Genomic DNA, 23,756 nt, shown 5'->3' with positions numbered 1-23,756 from the left:
ATAAAAGTCTTATAAAAACAAAACTATTTAAATGTCATTAATCTTTTAACATTGTAAACTCTTCTATTTATAATTTAAACTACTCTTTTTTTGCCGCACTGAGCACCTTGCAAGATCTTAGTTCCCAGAACAGGGATTGAACCAGGGCCACACAGTCTAGGTCATAATCACTGGGCCACCAAGGAATTCCCCCAAATTTAAATTACTCTTAATGTTTGAAAGATTTGAAAGTAATGCCTTTCTGGAAGAAAGGAAAAGAATTTCAAATCTTACATTTATTATTAAAAATATAATTAGATTTACATTTAATATAACACAAATGAGTGTGTAACTGTATAGATTTCATGACAGCCTATATTAAATAAAGTCACAAGTACACAGTGTCAAAATACAGAATCGTTAAATATTCAACTGACTACCTTCTCTTCATTTGAAAGAGCCTAGTAAGAGACATGCTACACCTCTATTCATATAGTTCCCTCTCCTGGAATACCTAGTCACTGTGTTACTCATGGGGTACTGCTATACATCCATCAAGATTCAGCTTAAACATCATACCTCCCAGATTAAGGTGGTCTTCAGGCAGGCACTGATCTTCCATCACTGACACTTATTAGCACAGCGTCTGCTACCCAGGGCAACAGGACACTCTAATCGATCTGAGCAAAAAAGATATATGACCAGAGCTTCCACGTCCACGTGTGCAGTGTCTTCTCACCATGCAGGCCCTAACTGCAGGGAGACAGTTCCATTTAATCTCTACTATTTCCCTGAGTCTCTCACTAAAAGAGTGTCTGCACATCCTTCTTCAGGGAACCATGCTTGACCCACAAATCTCCACAAGTGTCTTCATTCTTCCTCTGGGCTCATACACACTCAAGAAGCTGTGCTTTGGAAACTCTACAGCCTGTCTTCTCCACATGCATGAAGGAAGAAGGTTACAGACCCCCCAGGTTTACCAAAGGAACAGATGGTCCCAAACCACATCATCAACAGACCCTCAAGACACTTGATTCCATACTTGTTTCTGGCTAAATTCTCCAACAAGGCCATGTCTTCCTCTCTTAGGCTGCCGTAGTTCACAGTATAGCATAGTCCAGGAGAGGGATATCCTACAAGCCCCCTTTGGCCTTCACGGATATTTAGGAAACACCAGAATTTACTCACACTAATTCTCTCATCCACTACTTTACCTCTTTCAATTAATGTTAAGTCAAATTTTATAAAATTAACAACTTTTTAAAGATAAACGTTCGGGACTTCCCTGGTGGTCCAAGTGGTAAAGAATCTGCCAGCCAATGCAGGGCACATGGGTTCAATCACTGGTCCAGGAAGATCCCACATGCCACAGGGCATCTAAGCCCATGAGCTGTAACTACTGATGCCCAAGCGCCTTAGAGCCTGTGCTCTGCAACAAGAGGAGCCACCACAATGAGAAGCCCGAGTACAGCAACTCTGCTCACCCAAACTAGAGAAATCCATGTGCAGCAATGAAAACCCAGCAGTCAAAAATGAATAAATAAAAATTTTTAAAAAGATGAACGCTGATCAAGAATCTTAGAATGGGATTAGGTGTGAGAGGGAGATATAAGAGGGAAGAGACATATGTATACCTATAGCTGATTCATGTTGATGTATGGCAGAAACCAACACAACACTGTAAAGCAATTATTCCCTAATGAATATGATCATAATTATATTTTTTAAGTACCAAGGAAAAAAAGAGTGTAGATTTAATTTTTTTTAATTTCATTATTATGCAATACAACGATTAAAAGTAAAAGACAAGTGACAGACCAAGAGAAAATACAGTACAATATATAGAAAAGACAAAGGATCTGTATCAATAACATACAAAGGAAACTTGGCAAATCAATAATAAAAAACAAATAATCCTACAGGAAGTGGACAAAGACTATGAAAAGACAATTCACAAAAAAAACCCCACTAAAATATTCAATAAAACATGAAAAACTATTCAATCTCATTTTTAAAAGTACAACTTAAAAAGTAAACCTTGTTTCCAATGTTAACCTACATTAAAGAAAATTCACAAGATGAGTAGTATCCACAGATAGCAAGAATGTAGGGAAAACATGTACCACATTCTGTACTGTACCACACTCTTGATCATAATATAAAGCAGAATGGTCTTTTTATGAAGGATGATTGGTCATCGGAATTTAAATCATGCATTCTGTTGAATCTAGCAATCATACTTATAAAAATGTATCCTACAGGGCTCTTCATAAGCATTCAAGGATTGCCATATTAATGTTTGAAACACTTTGCTATTGCTCAGTAATAATCTAAATATCCATCAAAAGGAACCATTTATCAGAAACATAAACATTACCGATAACATCCAAATAGCTATTAATGCAACACGCAATCACGATACTTATCTTTCTGTGTAGTCATGGATATGCACAACTACCTAAACTGTGTGTAAGGTAGAGTTTTCCCCGTCAGTAATGGCAGAAGACCTCACATGGAAACAACCCTTTCGATTACAAGCATTATAAACTCTCGGGAAAAAATATAAAAGAAAAAAATATCTAAAGGCACTGAAGAGTAACAAAGGCAGAGAGAAACACGAGTCAGACATTTGAAATAAACTTTTCATGTAAAGGTGGGCTCCAGTAAGAAGCACTGCATAGCTAAAACCCTTGACTCTTATTGGCTGAAGAAACAGAAGACAAAGTTCAGTGCAATGACAACACCTAGAAAGTAAGGAGTAAAATCTTAGAAAGAAGACAGCCACAAAAGTGTGGCCTCATTTGATACCTTTAAATTCTGTCTGATCTCTGACTGATCTCCAAACCTGTAGGTTTCCAAGAAGACCAACTAAAGCTCAAAGACTGAAAAGAGGTTTCAGATTCCGCCCATTGCAGGAGAAAAGAAAAACATAAAACAGAAGCATATTGCAACAAATTCAATAAAGATTTTTATTAATTAAAAAAAAGGTCTACATCAAGAAACTGGCATTTTGATTTCAAATAAATTTCCCTTTAAAAGAAAGAAATCATTATTCTTCAGAGGAACATAACATAATCCAAACTACAACCTATCACTCACAATACAGAGGTTATAATCCAATACATTAGAGACATAAAGAAATGGGAAAGTGTCACCGAGTGAAAAGTCAGTCAACAGCGATTAACTTCAAAATAATCTCGATGTTGTTAGATAGGTATTTTTAAAAAGCTATTAAAACTATGCTCATGATGAGTAAACAGACTGAATATCTCAGCAGAGAATCTAGGGGAATAAAAGGAATATTATAGAACTAAAAAGTACTAGAAATAAAAAAATTTACTGGACAGTCTTAAAAGCAGACTGGAGTTGAGAAAAGCATTTGAAAATAGATTGAAAATTTTTCAGTCTGAAAATGAAGGGAGAAAATTGAACAAAAACAAAAAAATCCACAGAGTTCCAGTGACCTGTGGGATAGTTTCTAAAAGTCTCACATAAATTTGATGAAATAAATCAGTTTTCATATTCAAGCTCAGTAAAGTTCCAGCAAGTTACATATAACACTAAAACAAATTTTAACATGTCATAGTCAACTGCTAAAAACCAAAGATAAAGAAGAAATTCTTGAAAGCAGCCAGAAAGAACATAAGAGTCAGGGAAAACAACAATATGAATAAACACTAACTTCCTTTCAGAAACAAGAGGACCATGAATAACATCTTTATAAAGTTATTATAAAGAAGTGATACTTTAAAGTATTTAAAGAAAGAAAAACTGTAAACCCACAATTCTATATCCAGTGAAAATATACTTTAAAAATGAAAGTTAAAAAAAGTCATGTTCAAATAAACAGAAACCAAGAGAAGGTATCACCAGGAAACCTGCCCTACAGAAAAAAAAAACACATAAAACATGAAAGGAAAATTTAACATGAAAAGAAATCTTCAAGAAGAAATAAAGTAGGGAGGTTCAAGAGGGAAGGGACATGCATATACCTATGGCTGATTCATGTCGATATATGGCAAAAACCAACACAATATTATAAAGCAACTATCTTCCAATTAAAAATAAATAAATTAAAAAACAAAAGATATGAAGAATACTGGATGTGGTAAATACATGTGTAAATCACCATCTCTTTTATCTTCTTTAAAATACATGAGCAAAAATTATAATACTATACTGTCAACTTTATAGCATACATAGATTCAATTCATGTGATAACTAGAGCATAAGAGATGTTACTGGATTACACAGCATTTTACATAAGATGGTTCAATATTAACTATAAGTAAACTGTGAAAAGTACATATATACATTGTAATACCTAGAGTAACCTCTAAAACAAATGCTAAGAAGCATAGCTTAAGGCCAATGGATGAATTAAAATTGAATTTTAAAAATTCAATTAACCTGAAAAAATAGGAAAGAAGGAAAAGAACAAAACACAGGATCAACACACAACAAAATGCAAAATGACAGACCTCAATGCAATCGTATCAGTAATTTCATTTAATGTAACTAAACAATGCAGTTAAAATTCAAACCCAACTATCTATAAAAGGCAGTTTGAACTTAAAGGCATAGTTATATTGAAAGAAAAGAGACAGAAAGAGATAGACCATGTATATAGAAAGCAAAAGAAAGGTGGAGTACCTGTTCTAATATCAGAAAAAGGACACAAGAATTAAGTCAATTTTCATATTCAAGTTCAGTGACTCTCAAGCAGGTTAAATACAAAACTAAAACAAATTTAAGCACGATAGTGTTACAGTCAAGAAAAAGACTACCACCAAAGATACAGTGATATTTCACATTACAAAGAGGGCAATTCATGGTTAGGATTTGGGGCTTTCACTTCCAGGGCCTGGGTTCAATTCCTGGTCAGGGAACATTCCACAAGCCCTACAGCCAAAACAAAACACAAAGCGGGGCAATTCATTAGGAGGACATAGCAATTAAAAATATGCATGCAAATAAAAACAAAACTTCCAAATACATGGATCAAGACTAATAGAATTAAAGGGAGAAAAAGACAAATCCACAATCACCCATCTCTTAGTAACTGGTAGAAACAGATACACACACAGAAAAAACAAAACTAAACCAGTGGCAACGTATCAGAAGAACACCATCAACCACCCTGACCTAACTACAGATTTACAACCATGGCAGAACACACAATTTTTTCAAATGCATACAGAATATTCATCAAGATAGATCACATGTTGGACCATAAAAAGCAGCACAGCAAATGTATAAAGATTGGGGTAATTCTCTGGCAGTCCAGTGGTTAAGATCCTATGCTTTTACTGCAGAACGTGTGGGTTTGATCCTTGGCAGGGGAACTAAAAGCTTCCATGCCCCGTGGCATGGCCAAAAATAAAGACAAATAAAGATTGAAATCCTATAGAGTATGTTCTTTGACCATCATGGAATTATATCAGAAATCAGTAACAACAAGGTATCTATAAAAGAACCCAATACTTGGAAATGAAACATATTTCTAAGTAACACACAGTCAACAAATAAATCATAGATATTCTGAACTGAATGAAAATGAAAATACAACATATCAAAATTTGTAGGATGCAGCTAAAGCAAGTGCTTAGTAGAAAATTTTATAACTTTAAATGCTCATATTAGAAAAAGATCTAAAATCAATGACCTATATTTATAGAAACATTTAAAGAAAGAAAACAAGATCAAAACAGAAATCAATGACTTTTTTTAAATAGAGAAAACTAAAAGCAAAAGGTTAAGTTCTTTGAAATTATTTACAAAACTGATAAATCCTCAGTAAATCAAGAAAAGAGAGGAAGCACAAATTAGCAATATCAGACAAGCATGCAGCACTTTTTAAGTATATAGCATCATAATAAGAAATTGTTAATAAAGGGCGAAAAAAAAAATCAGGAAAGTTTATTTTTTTAGTTCACAATCAAAGCAGAAGCAAAAGTATATTTTATAAGCGGATTATGTTAACTCTAAATATGAACCTGCCACAGTAGAAATCTCTTGTAATTCAGCAAGGGGAGAAGCCGGTTCTGTTTTCATAGTGTTTTCTCCCATTGACTTGCAGTTCAACTCCAAGCCTGCAGGCCCCAATCCATCCCCAGTGGAGTGGCAAGTTAGCGCGGATGAGACCTGGCCAGCTTCTAAAGGAGATTTCAACTGACCTAGAAGAAAAACAAAAAGATTGGGGAACATATACATGTATTTAATCTGAGAACCAAAAGTCCCACAAAAGACTGATAAAGTCAGGGTCTTTTTAGAGGAAGCCATTCACTTCACAGCATACAAGAATACATTCACAGGTTCCAGCACATATAGTCAGGGTTGTAAGCATATCAAAGAAAAAGGCTAATAAGAAGCTAAAGTGAAGGGAGGATCTACTGGAAACACTAACAAAAAGGCACTAGAGTAAGATGGCATCAGAAAGACAGAAGAACGAAGCCCTTTAGCACTGTTCCTCCAATCCAACATTCACATACACAAGCAAAATCAATCACAGACACACACAAAAGTTTGTCTGTGAATCCTCAGTGAAAAATAATATGAGAAACACTGCAGCCAAATCCATATCTTGATTTCAAGACAATCCAAAACTTGTGTAAGGCAGTACACAATGACTGATTTAGATTGGTTCTCACCAGACAGGCAGCAGGTTGGCAAGACCATTCTAGAACAGACTCTGACTCACCTTCTTCTGATTCCTTGGTATTGGATGAAGTGTTTTGCAAAGGATCAATATTAACCGTATCAACCAAATCTGATACAACCAAGTCAGGATCTAGAATTTCGTGGGTCCCATTAGTGGACAGCCTGGAAGACCGTCTCCTTGATAAGTCTTTGTCAGTGTTTTCCGAGTAGTTTTTTGACTTTTCCTGGGCTATAAACCATTAAGAGAGTTGTAGTCAAGAGACCAGAAGAAATAACTCTGCTACTACAGATTTCTGGGGCTTCCCACGTGGTGCTAGTGGTAAAGAACCCACCTACCAATGCAGGAGACATAAGAGACGCAGGTTTGATATTTGGGTTGGGAAGATCCCCTGGAGGAGGAAATGGCAACCCACTCCAGTATTCTTGCCTGGAGAATCCCATGGACAGAGGAGCCTGGCGGGCTACAATCCATGGAGTCACAAGAGCTGGACACTACTGAAGTGAATTAGCACACATAGATTGCTGGACTGGCTGCCTTGATAAGGGCTTCAAACAGACTCCTGGCATCAGTGATGAAAGGAAATACCTTATCCTGGCTTATAGTTTTAAATAAAGGCACAGTCTTTCTGCCAGGACATAATTTTCCTAATTTAAGGATTTGTGATCTGAAAATATGTGGGCAAGATCACACCCCAATCTTGACAAGTTCTATTTTGGGGCTTTCCAACATAAAAACGTACGTATTAACAACACCCCAAGGCAAAAAGGTTTACAGAGCCTTAGAGCCATCACAAGTCCTTTCTGGAACCAATAGGGTGTTTTTTTAAAAATCAATAAATAGCATTTTTAAAAATGGAAGTATAGTTGATTTACAACATTGTGATAGTTTCAGGTGTGCATGAATATATAGGTTCATGCACATATATATGCTCTTTTTCAGACTCTTCCACTACACTAAGTTATTTTAAAATATTGAATATAGCTCCCTGTGCTACAGTAAGATCAATAAATATATAAAGTTTCACTCAGCATATGAAATCCATCACTTCCTAAGCCATTAAATTTCCAGTGGAATCCAAATCAGATGGGTATGGAAACGGCATTACTGAAGTCAACATTAACACAGCTTGTGTTTGGGGATTTATTCTCCCTCTAGCAAAACTCCTCTGATCCAAACACATCCCACTCACACTAGCCCCTGTGATCAACAAGCATTAGAGTCTATAAGGCCCAGGGGACAACACAGACACAAGGGAGCTAACCCAACAGTTGTCAAGTTCCAGCCACACATACACAAACTGAAGACTCACATGAATTTTTGTCAAGCCGAGGACGTTTTAACGGGACTTCGCTTCCTTTTGATATTTTCCGTCTTCTCAATTCCAATGTTATTGGTTGCAAAGTTTGAGAGTTTGAATCCACAGCTACAATGTATATAAAACCACACATACACAAAAAGATACGTAGTTTTTTATTGACCAATTCTCATGCTGTATACAAATAAAACGTATGTGTGTATATGTATGTGTATACACACACACACACACATATATATATACACATCCACACAAATCATTGCATGATAAATAAACCCTCAAAGCACATTCTTACTTAAGCCAAAAGGAGTAAAAAGTGAAATGGGTGAGAGATTACTTCCTTATAGGAAATGCTGACACCCTGCAGACTGACTTCTGAATCTTTGTAATCTTTCCTATGATCCAGCTCTAGTCATATACTGATCTCCTGAAACCCACTCCTCAAATATCCTAATATGACTCCTTTAAAATATGAGGGTACAAAGGCAACAGTAAAATCATTTTTATAACCATCAAATCTTCTCATCAAAATTTGGCTTATCCAATACTCAGGAAACCCACCATGCAGGCTAATTCTTAAAATGTTGTACCCCGGGACTAAAGCTTGATTATTATTTTCAACCTCTACTTGCTGAACTGGTTAGCTTGGCATTGGTCCTAGTTTTGATGGACCAAAGAGAATGTCAACATTTACAACCGCTTAAAAACAATTCCAGAAAAATCTCAGGAGACCATGCTATTTGATAGCCAGTATTCCAGACAAGGCTGCTTAACACTGGCAAATCCAGCACTGACATAATTTTAGCAGTGCAGAAGCTAAACCCTTAGATAGTACTCACTTTGTATTTTTTAAACGTAACACGTAAGAAGTTCTCTCCCATCAGGAAAAATAAGAATCCAAAAGGCAGGCAGAAGAAAAAATAGCAAAAGAAAAACATTGGGAAGTTTGAGGGAAAGGTAGGGCTAGGGAGTCTGATGAAGGTTGAAATAAGAGAAAGAAGCAGACAGGGGAAAGAACAGAGGGAAGAGGGAAAGAAATGGGAGGGGAAGAAGGAGGGGGAGAGAGAAGACTCATCTAAGACCAGAAGTTTCAGATCTGCCATGTCAAATGTAGAAAGGACAGAGGGTTGAGCTTTGAGGAGGCAAACCTGATGAGAATGCAGATCTCTTTGGTTCTTTGTGTATCCAAGCTTCTCAATGTGCCAACAGTACTTTGTTCCAAGGGTGGGAACTTAGAGATCACATACATTCCACATTAAATACAAACAATCCTCCCTAAATAGCTCAGATCTGGTTCTAGTAAGGTCTGTATAATCTAGTGAGCTCAAGCCTCCACCATGTCAATGAACTTATTTCAAGCAATTTTTAAAGGGGATTTGAAGTATATGAAATACTGGCAAACCTTCACGTTGATACCATATACAAACCGGGGCTAAACACACAAAAATTCAATGTTTCCCAACAACGAATTCTTTTTACAGTAAGAATCATCTGGGAAGGTTGTTAATAATTAGTATTCCCAGATCCTGCTCCAGAGATTCTAACTGGAGAGGAACAGCTCAGGCAAGTGTTAACAGTAAGCTTGGAAAACCCCAGTTCTCTACTAAATTTGATCCTACCTTGTGTAACATCCTACACTTAATACAAGCAATAAACTGAATGCCCCATTTTTAATCTGAGTGAAATAAGGTGGTTTCAGAGAAGCAGTCTGCAGACTGGAATGCAAGTATCCCAGTCCACACTTTCCAGAGAGTATAACCCACTGTAAGAGTAACCAAAGGGGAATCTGTTTCAGAACACTCAAGTCCCACATACTCACTCTCTTCCCTAAACTATGGTGAGGACACATCAGATTTCTGCCTGTTCACACTGTCTACCTTTCCTTGAATAAGTGCCCTTCTCCCACTTACACAAAAAGGCCTGCTTATTTACATCCCACATCATAATATGGTACACTGCCCAGAGGTTTAAAACGTCTAGACCTTCTCAACAGGGGTTCCTCATTTGAAAACAGAACAAAGGTTATTTTCTTAATTCTCTCAAGAGTGGTTTATAACTAGTACCACCACCAGTTGGCAGAAGTCAATTGGTCATAGGTCACAGATGCCTTGGGCATTAGAGCTTAATTCTCCCTTGGAATCGTACTGAGAAAGCCAGTGAACTTAGACCACTGCTGTCCAATAGAACTATGAGAGCCACAAATGGAAGCCACATAGATAATTTTAAATTTTCAGCTGTCACTTGGAAAAGTTAAAAAAGTGAAAATAACATTAATTTATATTTTATATTTATGTTAAATATATAAAATAGCTACATGTTTATATTAGATGGCTTATATTGAATATAGATTTTCAATTTATATTTATATAAAATATTCTGTAAATATAAAAAGCAACATTTATATATGCAAATATGAATATTTAATTCATATTTTATTTAACCCAACACATCTAAAAATATTATTTCAATACGTAATCAATATTTTTAAACTGTTGAGATATTCTACATTCGTGGGTGGGGTTTTTTTTGTTGCTGTTGTTTAGTACTATTTGAAATCCAGAGTGTGTTTTGTGGGTTTTGCTTTGTTTCTTGTTTATTTGCCAATGTCATGTGGCTTGTGGGATCTTAGTTTCCAGACAAGGGATTGAACCCAGACTCTGAGCAGTGAAAGCACGGAGTCCTAACCACTGGGCAGCCAGGGAATTCCCTCCAGTGTGTGTTTCAGAGTTATGGTCCATCCCAATTCAGAATAGCCACATTTCAAGTGCTCAATAACCACGAGTGGCTAGCAGCTACCATACTGGACAGCACAAGTCTAGGCCCCAGTTAGGGGGCATAGGTACAATGCTGAGCTCAAAACCACCACTAAAAGGGGAAGTGCCTTATTTCAAATGGGAAGAAATTAAACCATCATCCATTTTCATACCTTAAAAATTAGGACTAAGATGTAAGAAGGCTGCCTACTGGGAATGACCACTAATACATTTATTTAAGTAAATAAGGGTTTTTCCACAAAAATTACATATGATGTTGCTGTCTGGATTGATAGATAAGACTGGCTTTGCATTCTGCATCATTAAGGGGACAACAAATGGGTTGATGCTGTAGTTCCACAGTTTTTTATATTTTGTTTTGGGTTTTTGTTTTTTATTTTTTTAACTTTTTATTTTGTATTGTGGTACAGTCAACTAGGGCTTTCCCAGGTGGCTCAGTGGTAAAGAAATCACCTGCAATGTAGAAGACACGGGTTCAATTCCTGAGTTGGGAAGATTCCCTGGAGGAGGAAATGGCAACCCACACCAGTATTCATGCCTAGGGAATCCCAGAGGAGCGTGGGGCTACAATCCATGGGGTCACAAAGAGTCGGACACAACGCAGTGACGTTAAACGACAATAAACACAGCTGATTAACAACGCTGTGATAGTCTGAAGTGAACAGAGAAGGGATTCAGCCATACACTGTAGTTCCACAGTTTTGATGAAAATATATTTTATGTCATAGTTTATATTTTTCATTTATCTTTGGCAGCTATTTACACTTGTAAGAAAAAAACAGATATCACTTTAAAATGGTAGGGAGTGCTCGCTTCGACAGCACATATACTAAAATTGGAACAATACAGAGAGGATTAGCATGGCCCCTGCGCAAGGATGACATGCAAATTCGTGAAGCGTTTCATATTTTTTTGTAAAGTAATTAGGCTCCAACTAATAAAAATAAATGGAAAAGAAATTAAAAATTAAAAAATAAAATAAAATAAAATGGTAGGGATTCACAGCTTTTATGTAAAGTACACGTAACCAAGAATATCTGAAGGCCTCTGCCACATAATCATAGACAGTGTTCAGTACAGAGATCCTGGGAGCTTTTCACACCACTCAATCCAGCGAAGGAATGTTTGGTTTAGGAAGAAATTCAGGGCTTGTTTCTTTCTTGGCTATTCTAGAAGAATTCCAAATTTCAACTTTTTAAAATAATTGTGTCCTCTTCCCTAAATCCTCTAACCTTGACTCTACCAATTAGCCATCTCAGCTTTTTATTTAGACTGAAAATTACCAATCCATAATCACTCTGCAGAGAGCTCAATTTCAAAGGTAACCCTCCCTTCCCAGGTCCAGTGTTCTTTGCTCCCACCTCCTCCAGAGATTCCCACACCTACTTACCTCTCTTTTTTCCCCTTTCATGTCGCTCGTGAAAACACTATTTCCAGATTCCAGGTTCTAGGTAAGCTTACTTGGAAGTGAATCATTTGAATTGGCACAAACAAAAGGCCTTAGCTTACTAGGTTTTATCCTATAAGCTGAAGCATCTAGTGAAGAGCTATCTTTCACCTCAGGAGCCCAGCCAAGAATATGTTTCCCAAATTTATGTCCCTCTGGATATATGCCTCCCATAAAATTCAGCTCCACGGACACGATTTGTTTTCAGGTGACAGGATGACTCAAGGTCAGTCACAAAAACAAAAGGTTGAATAACAAAGTTATAAAGAACCAAAGAGCCACAAAAAGAACACTCTCGCAGTGCACACCTGGGAAACTCACCAGTAGGAGCAATGGAAGGGGGTCGGCCTCGCTTTCTCTTTGGCTCCCTCAAGTTTTCCTGTGGACTCTTCACAATGTCATTTTCAGGTTTCTTATCCACTTGAGCATCTCCAGAGTACTCTCTGTCATTTTCTGAAATGTTCTCCTTATCTTCCTTCTCGTTCTTGGGAAGGCTCTTCTCTGACGCTTTCCCCTTTTCAGCACAGATTAACTTTCCTTCTTTATCAGACTGCTTGGCTCGCCTTTCTGTCTTTAAGGCTTTGTCCTCTTTGTCTTTCTTCACAATGGCTGTGGGTTTTCTCTGTTCTTTAAACTTTTCTCGTTTATCAGATGATAGAAGACTTTTGTGTTCTGTTTCTTTAGGCCTAGCATTACCCACAATATTCTAAAATGAGCAAAATAGCGATGAAACACACTTTGTGATTACTTGCAAATAAAAAATCAGCTGGTTTTTTGTAAACTTATGAAGATAAAAGAAATTAAAAGAGGATATATTTCAGGTCACATAATGGAAAGCACCACTGAAAATATCCATCCATATGCTGAGGTTTGAGAACCAGTCCTAAGTTTAAAGAAAATAAGAGTCATGTTGAATTCCTTCTGAGACAATGCTATCTCCCTTATGATTAACAAGTCACTGGGAAGTAGTTAAAGGGACAGACAACTACCCCAGAGACTTCTGGGGAGCAATCTTTTTGATTGCGATGTTCTAAGAAAATGCCTTCGTGCCCTGTCTGTCATCCCAAGCGTGACTACACTGGCCCAGGGTCTTTCAGAAGCTGACGTCCTGTGTAGAGAAGAACCCAATAAACTGGTAACTGGTGGCTGAACAGGAAAGCTGTAAAGATCGTCCAACTCAGTAACAGATTGTCTTTGCTTCCTCTACTGGGTAAGGCTGTGCTCAGTCCTGCTATGTTCCTGAGCTACTGAGTTTTTGTGCATCAGGAAGAAGTACTACTTCTTGGTTACTTTCCTCCTAAATTACTTTCGTTTAAAATCTCGTTTCCCGGTACACTGTCTACTGTCTCATAATAAAGCCAGCTCTGAAAGCTCTGGGGTTTCCAAAACTACAATTAAGTTTATTTGTGTATGTATCTTCCTTCCAAGACCTCAAGGGAAGAGCAGAGGCCACCACATCAAGCTCATAAGGGACCCTTAGCACCAAGCACAAACTAGGCACACAGAGCTTCTCCAGGAGCAAGGAGTCTCTAAATATGCGGTGAGTAAAAGTTAAATTTGTCCCAAGGGGAAAAATAATAAATAAGGAGAATCCTTGTGGTTAGAGCCTAGGAGGAAATTTTATTTTTCAAGTCCTCTAAATTGTCTAAAAGCAGCCAGGTTTGAGAACAAGCCCTCCTTAGTAACTGCTGGCAGAAATATAAATCACAACCACCATGAAGGGGGGTTGGCAATTTGGGTCAAAAGACTTACGATTCTACTTTTGAACCACAATGAACTCCTAGAAATGAAATTTTCTAATAAAATAATTAGACTTGTGTACTCACACTTACAAATATCTTTAAATGACCACTAGGAAACTGGTTACACAAAGTTGGTTATATACATACTATAAACACTACATAGCCATTAAAAGCTATATTCCCATATAGGACTTAGGAACTTAGGAAAACATTATTTTGTTAAAAGAGAAAGTTATAGAACAGTAACGTATGACTCAAATTGGGAAAAGAAATATCTATATACATAAATATCTTTTTAAAAAATACAGAAGGCTATACATCAAAATGTTACGAGCAACTGTATCTAGATGACAGAACTAAACAACTTTTACTTTCAATGTGTTTTTCTGTGCTTTCTAAATTTTCTACAGCAAACAAATATATTTTTATAAGTACAAAAAAAGATAAATGTCCCTGAAATATAGATTATCAAACCATTTAGGGCAGTAACTGCCTATTTAAAAAAAAAAAAAAAAAGAAGCCATTACTATATGAAAAAAAGCTTTAAAAGTTGATAAATATTTTTTAAGAAGTTTTGCTTTGTAAGTGGCCTCACTAAGAAGTTATTTCCAAAACAGTATGTCCTCTTGGGAAAGGAAAACAAACAGGAGCCATGGGCCTGTGCTTGATCACCTGCCAGGTCTGAGATGACAATAGACACTCAGAGGCAACTAGGAATTGAGAACTGAAGACCCACAGTCCACACAGGGTGAGGTGCCTGTCTCCAAGTCAAGGCCCTATGAGTACTATCAACCAGAGACAGCAGCTGAATGTTATTTGGAGCCCTGTCCTTCCACTTGGGGAGATTCTAGACACAATCTTGCAGCTTTTGACATGTTCTTAAAACAGTCCTCTAAAAAAAATAAAAAATTAAAAAAAAAAAAAAAAACAATCCTCTGTCTAAATGAACTCATTCCACAAACTTAACACAAAAACTGCCAAATTGTGGGAGGGGGGATCGGGATGGGGAATACGTGTAACTCAATGGCTGATTCGTGTCAATGTACAAAACCCACTGAAATGTTGTGAAGTAATTGGCCTCCAACTAATAAAATAAAATTAAAAAAAAAAAAAAAAAAAAAAAAAACGCCAAATTTAAGGCCAAAATAATTTATAGAGTGCTGTGTAGCTCCTGAGATGCCCGAAAAGCAAATGATCAAAGAGAAAACATCTTCAGGGCTAAAGCTTTACAATTTTATCAATTTTCTGAAGAGGAAAACCAGCAAAAGGCAAAAAAACACTTTTGAGGCTATCTTTAACAATATCATGTATCATGATGCTTTGAAAATGCTAAATATGTATAAAAGAATTTATTAAAGTAAAAGCCTTTGATCATAAAACAACAGGTTCCGGCATTACCAAATACTGCCACATCAACCACCCACAGAGATAAATAATAGTAACCATCAGAATCTTTCCCCTCAGCTATTTCATTAAGACATAAATGTAAAATAAACTAAAAGGGGAAAAAATCATGAAGAAAGTAGGCAACACTTTACAATGTCAAAACTCAGGACCTGTGCTCAGATGTGGATGAGGAAAAGGACAACAGAAAATAAACTTTTCAACTCAGGCACATCTAGCACCAGTGATTGCCAAGTCTACGTCCTGAGCTAAAAGGCAAAGTCAGATGAGGAGGAGAAAACATCTCTAGATCCCCTCAAGCACTCAGCAAGTTCCCCAAGAGAGGAAACAGCTCTAGGGGCAGGGCACAGGGAGAGAGAGAAAAGAATAATCTCCAGGCATTTTGAAAAAAAGACCTAACAGGCAATGGTACTTAAGTATTGGCACTTCAGAAAAGAAGATTGTAGGAAAAGAAAAAGGCAAAGAGAGAGAAACATTCACAATATCTGAAAACTTGTATATTGCTTTTTGGAGAAATCATGTCAGATGAAGGAAAGTGTTTGCCATCATAAACAAATGTAGCATCTTTGAGAAACAAAACTATAATATTAGCATTATGCATACCACAAAAGCATAAATCCACATTTCTCACCTGATCTTTGGAAAAAGCTTTGACATGAATATGTTTGACAGTCTGAACTACTCCATCATAAAATTTCACAGTGTAAGTACCTAAAATTCAAAAAGATATGATTTTAACTTGTTTTATGAAAGCAACAAAACTTTTCAAAGTATAAACACAAAGGAGCTCCAACCACAATAATAAACCTACAGGAATTAAAAAATTGTTTACGAATCACAGCTGGTCTTTCTTATGTCCAAGATAGTAGTATGTCTGCCTTTTTTCTCTTTATCATTATAGATTTGTTTACCTACACAGATCAAAATCCATCAAAAAAATTCATTTTCATGGTGTTACACTAAAATTTTTAAAACTTGCACTGAATTTAGACCAAGAGCAAATAGCAGTAAAACAATTAAGAATGTAAAGAAACACCAACAATGAACTACCAGAAAGAGAAATTAAGGGAAAAATCCCATTTATCATTGCTTCAAAAAGAATGAGTCCTAGGAATAAACCTACTTAAGGAGCTACAGGACCTGTACTTGAAAAACTATAAGACACTGATGTAAGAAACTGAAGATGACACAGATGGAAAGATATACTGTATTATATTCTTAGTGGGAATGTAAATTGGTACAGCCACTGTGGAAAACAGTATGGAGGTTTCTCAAAAAACTAAAAATAGAACTACCATATAACCCAGCAATTCCACTTTTTGATATACATCCTAAACAAAAACAAAAACATTAATTCAAAAAGATACACGCACCCAAATGTTCATAGCAGCATTATTTACAATTGCCAAGATCTGGAAGCAACCTAAGTGTCATCAACAGATGAATGGATAGAGATGATGGACAGATATATGTATATCTGGATACACACACACACACACACACACACTGGAACACTACTCAGCTATTAAAAAAAAAAAAAAAGAAATTTTGCCATTTACAGCAACATGGATGGACCTGAAGGAGGGTATTGTGCTAAGTGAAATAAATTAGACAGACAAAAATGAATATTATATGATCTCACTTATAAGCAGAATCTAAAAAACACAAGTTAAAAAAAAAAAATTAAAAAACACAAGTTAGTGAATATAACAAAAAAAGAAACAGATTCATAGACACAGAGAACAAACTAGTGGTTACCAGTGAGGAGAGGGAAACAGGGAGGGGCAAGATAGGGGTAGAGGATTAAGAAGTACAAATTATTATAGATAATGTACAAGGATATATTATACAACACAGGGAATATAGCCAATACTTCATAACAATTATAAGTGGAGTATAACCTTTAAGAATTGTGAATCAAAACAAAAATACACACAAAAAAGAATTTTGAATCAGTGCTTGCTTCAGCAGCATATATACTAAAATTGGAACGATACAGAGAAGATTAGCATGGCCCCTGCGCAAGGATGACACACAAATTCATGAAGCGTTCCATATTTTGGGGGGAACACATGTAAATCCATGGCTGATTCATGTCAATGTATGGCAAAAACCACTACAATACTGTAAAGTAATTAGCCTCCAACTAATAAAAATAAATGAAAAAAAAAAATTTTTTTTTAAGTGATTATTTGTCACAAGTATTGTCAACACATAAAAGTGGCTAACAAACAAGATAGATACAAGGATACATAGTTGGTTGGTTAAGGCAAGCAATGAGATGACAGGCTATCAGCAATTACTGATGAGTACTTAACAACAAAGGCCTGGGATCCTGTCTTCCTGCCTCTATTGTGAGGCTGTTGGCAAACAAAGAAGCAATGCTGTGGGACCCTAAACAGACCCTTTTCAAAGCAAAGCTCTGGTCAGTCTAAGGATTGCAGTTTGGGGGTGATGACCTTTAAAAAAAACCAATTCTTTAGAAATCTTAAATATCAAGCATGCCAACAGGCCATCCAAGACTATACTTTCAATGATCTTAATCAACAAATCTCAGCATCAGTTACATCAAAATGGAAACTCTCCATTTCTACAGACATTTCAAATCGACAGGACAACTTAAAAACAGTGCTTACAACTTAAACCCAAAAGTCCAAAATTTTCAGCTACTTGAGGTCAATTTTGAAGCTTACTCCTGACGGCAGGCTCAGATGGAGGCCTCAGAGGAACAACAGAGCTAGGGGCAGAACCCAAGCCTGTCTGCTGACTTCTCTCCCAACCCGACATACCTATTCCCCAAGTCCCTCAGCCTCAACTCCAAACCACAGACCCAGAGCACCAGTGGCCCCTCTGAAATGACCCAAACTATGGCCAAAGGGCCTAGGGGACCACTGCTGTTAGATAACAATATCCCAGCCCTGACCCTTTTTACTTTCAAAGAACTACAAGGGATCATCTTGAAACTTTCTCCCTTGATCATGCACACAGCTAACTTGGGCTTCAATAACTCGGAGGAAACACATTCCGCAAACAACAGTGGCCTAGACCTGGAGAGAGGCTCTAAGTCGACTTTAACGGTTTAGTGCATAACTAAAAGAACGTCTTCTCCCAAAAAAATAAAAATTAAAAAATAAATAAAAGAACGTCTTCCCAAGGAATCCTCCAAAGGGTGGCTGGCAAGGATCTCTCCTGTGGCCACAAACAACATCAACAAAACACATGTAAATGACAGGATTCAAAATGAGAACATTAGTGACACAAAGGCGACCTGCCTCAGGCTCCCTTAAGAAGTTCCAGTCTCTACCAGATGAAACCAAGCTTCCTGGCCTTGCTCTCTGTGGGTTAAGAACCCAGCATATCAGACAACCTTATAGAAGTTAGTAATAGCAGAAGGGATGTAAGAACAAAACTTGAGACCGGTAGCAAACTCATCTTCCCCAGGACCAAGGAAAGAGGGATACACAGGTGACTCTGGAAAGGACAGATTTATGTTGCTCCTGAAATCTACCATAACTGTGACTTCAGGGCCCTTTTACTATCCCGCTCATTCTTCAGGAGTCATAGAATTCCATAATATCATGGAGAGGAGTTTTCAAACATGGTTTCTCAAAGTCTTGAGGTTCCCACAGATGTGCCTCAAAGGTGGGCTGGGGGATGGGACAGGTCCATGTCTGCAGGCAAATCTTCCCCTAAGCCTTCTCCTCTTAGCAATTTTACATAATGGGCTTAGGTTCTGCAGCCAACAATTTCCCAAATTGCTCGTCTATTACAATCCCTTCTTCCATTTACAATTGCTCAGATGAATTCAGAGCAAGGAGAGTGAACTGCCTATGATCACCACGCAGGGACTGGGACAGAGCCTGTCTCCACTAATCAGGGCTCTCAAGACACCAGTAGGCTCCAAGAAGCACAGACCATCTATTCCCACCCTACTGCATCAGGTGCACATACACGTGTACACACACACACACACACACACACACACACTCCCCCATCGGGCACCTGGCCCTAACTGAAACTCCTGCTGCTTAAGGAAAACCCTGCTCCTGAGAAGCAGGCTGATACTGTGGCCACTGCAGTTTCAGGAACCTTGGAGCCCTGCAGACCTCCATTCAGACTTCCGTGCTACTGTTTACATATGTGCTCTGCAACCTCAAGCAGTTTCTCCTGTGAGCTGACTTCCTCATCTGAAAAATGAGAATGGGGTTGATGGCAACAATCTTTCCACATTTGTATGAAGAGGAAATGAGCTCAGATATGGAAACTGCTTAGCAAAGGGACTGTCACACAGCAAGGGAACAGTTGCTGTTGTTTAGCCGCTAAGTTGTGTCCGACTCTTAGAGATGCCATGAAGTGTAGCCCGCCAGGCTCCTCTGTGCGTTGGATTTCCCAGGCTAGAATACTGGAGTGGCTTGCCATTTCCTTCTCCAGGGGCTCTTCCTGACCCAGGGAGTGAACCCACATCTCCTGCACTGGCAGGTGGATTCTTTTAACGCTGAACCACCAGGGAAGCCAAGAGATCAATATATGGTTCTAATTACCATCATCTACCAAGTCACTTTAAAAGGGAACCCCCCTCACCCCCCCACAGATAGTAAGAACCAAGATAGCACCCGCATGTATGGGCCTAAATTGTCTTTCTATCTCTAGTCAAAGCTGTTCACAGTCCCAGAGTTCCCACATTTCAAACGCAGGATCAGTTACAGCAAGAAGAAAACAAAAAACAGTAACTACTTCAGCCAGAGACTCAAGAAATAAGATCATTTCCATAGAATCTCCTGGTAAAATGAAAACTTAGGCACTGAACAAAGAGACTGAACTGGGGGGCACAGGACCTAAGAATATGCTTAACTTTAAGGAAGAGGGACCTGATACGCCTGCCTGAACACTCAAAGAACCACAGATCAACAGGAAGGAATGATTCCTCATTTTGTTGTAAATGTGAATCTACTTTCAGTTTCCTCTAGAGAGACTGCCTTGCAGAGCAGAGGGGTACAAACCCCAACAGGCAAGTGGCTCTAACACCTCCTTAAAAAGGGGGAGCTGGGCGGAGCTGAGGTCAACTCACCAGAGAAGAGAAGGCTTCCAAACAAAGACTTCCTGGAAGCAAAATCCCTTCCTTCACTCCAACACAGACCGAGGATCTAACAAGGCTACCAGGTGTGGCTGCCTTCACAGAGAATGATGCTTAACTGCCACTGCCAAAGACTCATGCCAGGTGAAAAGGGCTAAATAACACGGCATTATTGCTAAATGACTCTCTTAAGAAACTCTAAAAGTTGCTCACTAGTTGTGAGTCAATCATGTGGGACACCCAATGCCAGCAGCCAGGGCTCTCCACTCTGGCTACAGCCTCTGCCCACCAGACTGCCCAGTCAATGCTTGGCCTCAGCAAAACCACCAAGGAGGTTATGAGTGGCAGAAAGATCAGACCAAGCCTTCCCAAGATGAGTCTACAGGGAGTGACTTCACTGTATTCCCAGCCTCCTCCCAGCAGCACCAGAAAGACAGAATCACTTTACAGGAAATAAAGGGAGCACCTCGTCTGCAGAGGTTCTGCCACCATTAAGCTCTGATTGCCCCTGCTACAGACAGAAATGAGGCAGGACAGAAAACACCAGGCAAAGAGTGAAATTAGAATCCAGTATCGTCCTTCTCAATCACACAACTGAATAGTAGAATAAATCATGACGTAGAAACTCTGCCAGTTCCCCTGGATTAAATCTAACCCAAAGGCAGCACCTAAGAGTCATTATTTCATCTCAAAATCAGGCACCGACCTGAGCTCCCACAAAGGAAGTCCCACACGATTTCCTTCTCAGGCCTCAGTGCAGCACTAATACCACATGGCTGGCTGCCTTCACTTTCAGGATTTCCTCTTCCCCAGCCCTCCCCCTTCTCCTCCCTCTTTCAATTAATCTCAAGAACCAGAGAGGATGGTGGCATAATGCAGAATTTCAGACCCAAGAATTCTGGGAAAAACAGGTTCTCCCCAAAATATCCACTTATTTTCAATGTCCTCCAATTAACTAAAATTTACTGAACAGAATCTGAAGCTTATCGAACAAATATATTAGGGTGGCAACTGACCATTGTGGGAGCAACCATTATCTCAAGACTCTCCCTCCTATCATTTTAGCTCATGCAGGAAAATAAACTTTAAAGATTTTTAGAAACAACTTGCAAAGCAAATAAACCAACTTTAAAAGAACTTCTCTGGCAGTCTAGTGGATAGGACTGGGGAAAGTAAGACCCCATCCTGCATGCCATGCGATGCAGCCAAAATCTTTTAAAGAAAAAAGATTTCAGACCCAACTGACACACAAAAAAAACCAACTGCAGATAGGGGTCCCTCCTCACACCTCCCGTTATGATTTATTTGCACCATTCTGCACCTGCCATACCTCCCCCAGTTGCTCTATCTCAACACCTACTTCATTGTGCCTTGAACAAGTTCTTTATTCTTTTTTAATCCATGATGCTAAGGCCGGGGCTCTACAGATATTAGATGCAAACAGTAGTTTCCTAAACCTTTAATGCTTTCACCTAGACCCTCACACACTACCTCTCTACAAGACAGCCCCCAGGATTCCCCAAATCCCTCCTTCCTCAGTGTGCCCTTCCTTTCCCATTCTTTTAATCCAACCCTCTTCTCACTTCTGTCCTCCATGTGACTCTGGGACATCACTGGAACAAAAGAGAAACGTTGCTTCCTTTCTGCTGCCTGCTTTATCAATAGTTACCCGTGTTTCTATCCACAATCTTCACTTGATCTAAGGAGCAGCCATTTCCCCAAAAGGGCACACCTCCCCTAGGGGGAACATCCAACTTGATCAGCATAAATCAACCTAACAGACTTTCAGAAAGACATCTATGTACACTAACAAACACATGTTTCATATCATATAATTTAAATCCAATAAGAGCAGAAAAAAATTACTAATTCAAAAAATAAGATTCTAAAAAATAAACTTTTTCTTTTACTGTGACTTTTTTACTGAGGTACAGTTGCTTAACAATATTATATTGGTTTCAGATGTGCAATTTTAGTAATTGACAATTCCTATAGATTATACTCCATTTTAAGTTATTATAAAATATTGGCTATATTGCCTATGCTGCACAATATATCCTTGTAGCTTTTTTTTTTTACTTTTTCCCATATAAATGAGATCATTCACCATTTTAATATAAATGGATCTATAAACATATGGATTTATAATCTATTTAATGAGTGTTTGATATAATAAACTATGCCTTTTACAAAAAGGATCTGAAGCAGTTTAATAACATGTCACTTGGATAATATCCATTTATTAAAATTAAAGTAATACATATGAAAAGTAATATGAGACTTTATTTTAAACACAGGCTTATAAAATGTAACTTGGGGAAAACAAGGGGCTATCCAAAAAGACTTAACCATAAATGATAGGATCAATAACTGCTTAAAGAACTTATAAGATACAACCTTGCTCTGGAGGCCTGTGGTAAGAAGACTATGTTTTCAGGGATACATCTGTCACCTTCCCCACCCAGTCTAATAACTGCCAGGACCGGTGAATACCGCAATAGAGGAACTAAGAGTCCTGCTATATGCAAATGTACAGTTCATTTTTGACCATTTCAAACCATTCTGAAACGAAGTTTCTTGTTTACCCCAAGGTCCAGCATTTAGCAGAGTGCTAAATAAATACTTGAAAAACTTCATTGAATGAAGTCAATCTAGCCTTTCACCCCTAACAGTGGTTTTAAGAGGTCCATTTGCCGTAAACATTCACTGCAGAGATCATGGACATACCACAAACATCTCAGTAGAAAATGCTTTAAAAAGGTATCACTTGGACCCTGCCGAGTCTGTTCTGTGTGTCAGGATGCTGACCGCACATACCATGTGCATAACCCTCCTCTTCCCTTGCTTCTGTATTCACAAAATGAGCCTCTTTGGGTTGTGTTCCCCATTTTGATTTCTCACATGTTCTGAACTCTGGCAAAGGTATCCCAACTCAGAGCTCTAAACCTCAGTACCCCAACTTCAACTAGCAATTCTGGTATCACACACCACTCTCAATCACCTGGCATCCACAAAATATGTTCTGTAAGAAATGTTTGTTGCCTGCTTGACTTCTAGACTGTTAACAAATAACTAAAAGGAATATTAGGGACTTATTTCTTCAATTATATTAGGAACTCCTAGACAGCAAGAACCTGCAAACTTCCCAGTGGAGGGATAGATGAACCATGACTGTTTCAGAAAACAATGACTAAAATTTAGAAGGCAGAGAACCAAACTCCCCTCTTTAACCTAACTTTCTCTCCATTTATAATTTCTTCCTAACTCCTGACATAGTAATTAACTTAAAGAAAGAGGATTCCAAGGTAATAAATACATACTAAAAATACACCATCAAATTCAAATATTATAAACTGACCC

At 38.0% G+C, this 23,756-nt stretch overlaps 1 protein-coding gene and 2 non-coding genes across 5 annotated transcripts in view; 2 read left to right on the top strand and 1 right to left on the bottom strand.

Moving 5' to 3' along the window:
• The window catches only part of PHF20 (PHD finger protein 20), a 134,692-nt gene that overhangs the window by 63,459 nt on the left and 47,477 nt on the right, over positions 1–23,756 (bottom strand). For 2 of the 3 annotated variants that reach the window (XM_065921917.1, XM_065921918.1), the window contains exons 5-9: positions 15,954–16,033; positions 12,498–12,882; positions 7,950–8,063; positions 6,680–6,868; positions 5,976–6,155 (exon numbers count right to left, since the gene is read on the bottom strand). In XM_065921917.1, the coding sequence (XP_065777989.1) occupies positions 5,976–6,155; positions 6,680–6,868; positions 7,950–8,063; positions 12,498–12,882; positions 15,954–16,033 (948 nt within the window). The remainder of the gene's footprint in view (positions 1–5,975; positions 6,156–6,679; positions 6,869–7,949; positions 8,064–12,497; positions 12,883–15,953; positions 16,034–23,756) is intronic. The other variant, XM_065921919.1, reaches the window with a different exon arrangement.
• Positions 11,535–11,641, top strand: LOC136162023 (U6 spliceosomal RNA). Its single transcript, XR_010661875.1, has one exon. It is a non-coding gene; the product is annotated as a U6 spliceosomal RNA (small nuclear RNA).
• On the top strand, positions 17,278–17,384 carry LOC136162032 (U6 spliceosomal RNA). The gene has a single exon (XR_010661884.1). It is a non-coding gene; the product is annotated as a U6 spliceosomal RNA (small nuclear RNA).

Source organism: Muntiacus reevesi, chromosome 2 (assembly GCF_963930625.1).
Source record: "Muntiacus reevesi chromosome 2, mMunRee1.1, whole genome shotgun sequence".
NCBI classification, from domain to species: Eukaryota; Metazoa; Chordata; class Mammalia; order Artiodactyla; family Cervidae; genus Muntiacus; species Muntiacus reevesi.
This window is presented reverse-complemented; position numbering and strand designations above follow the sequence as displayed.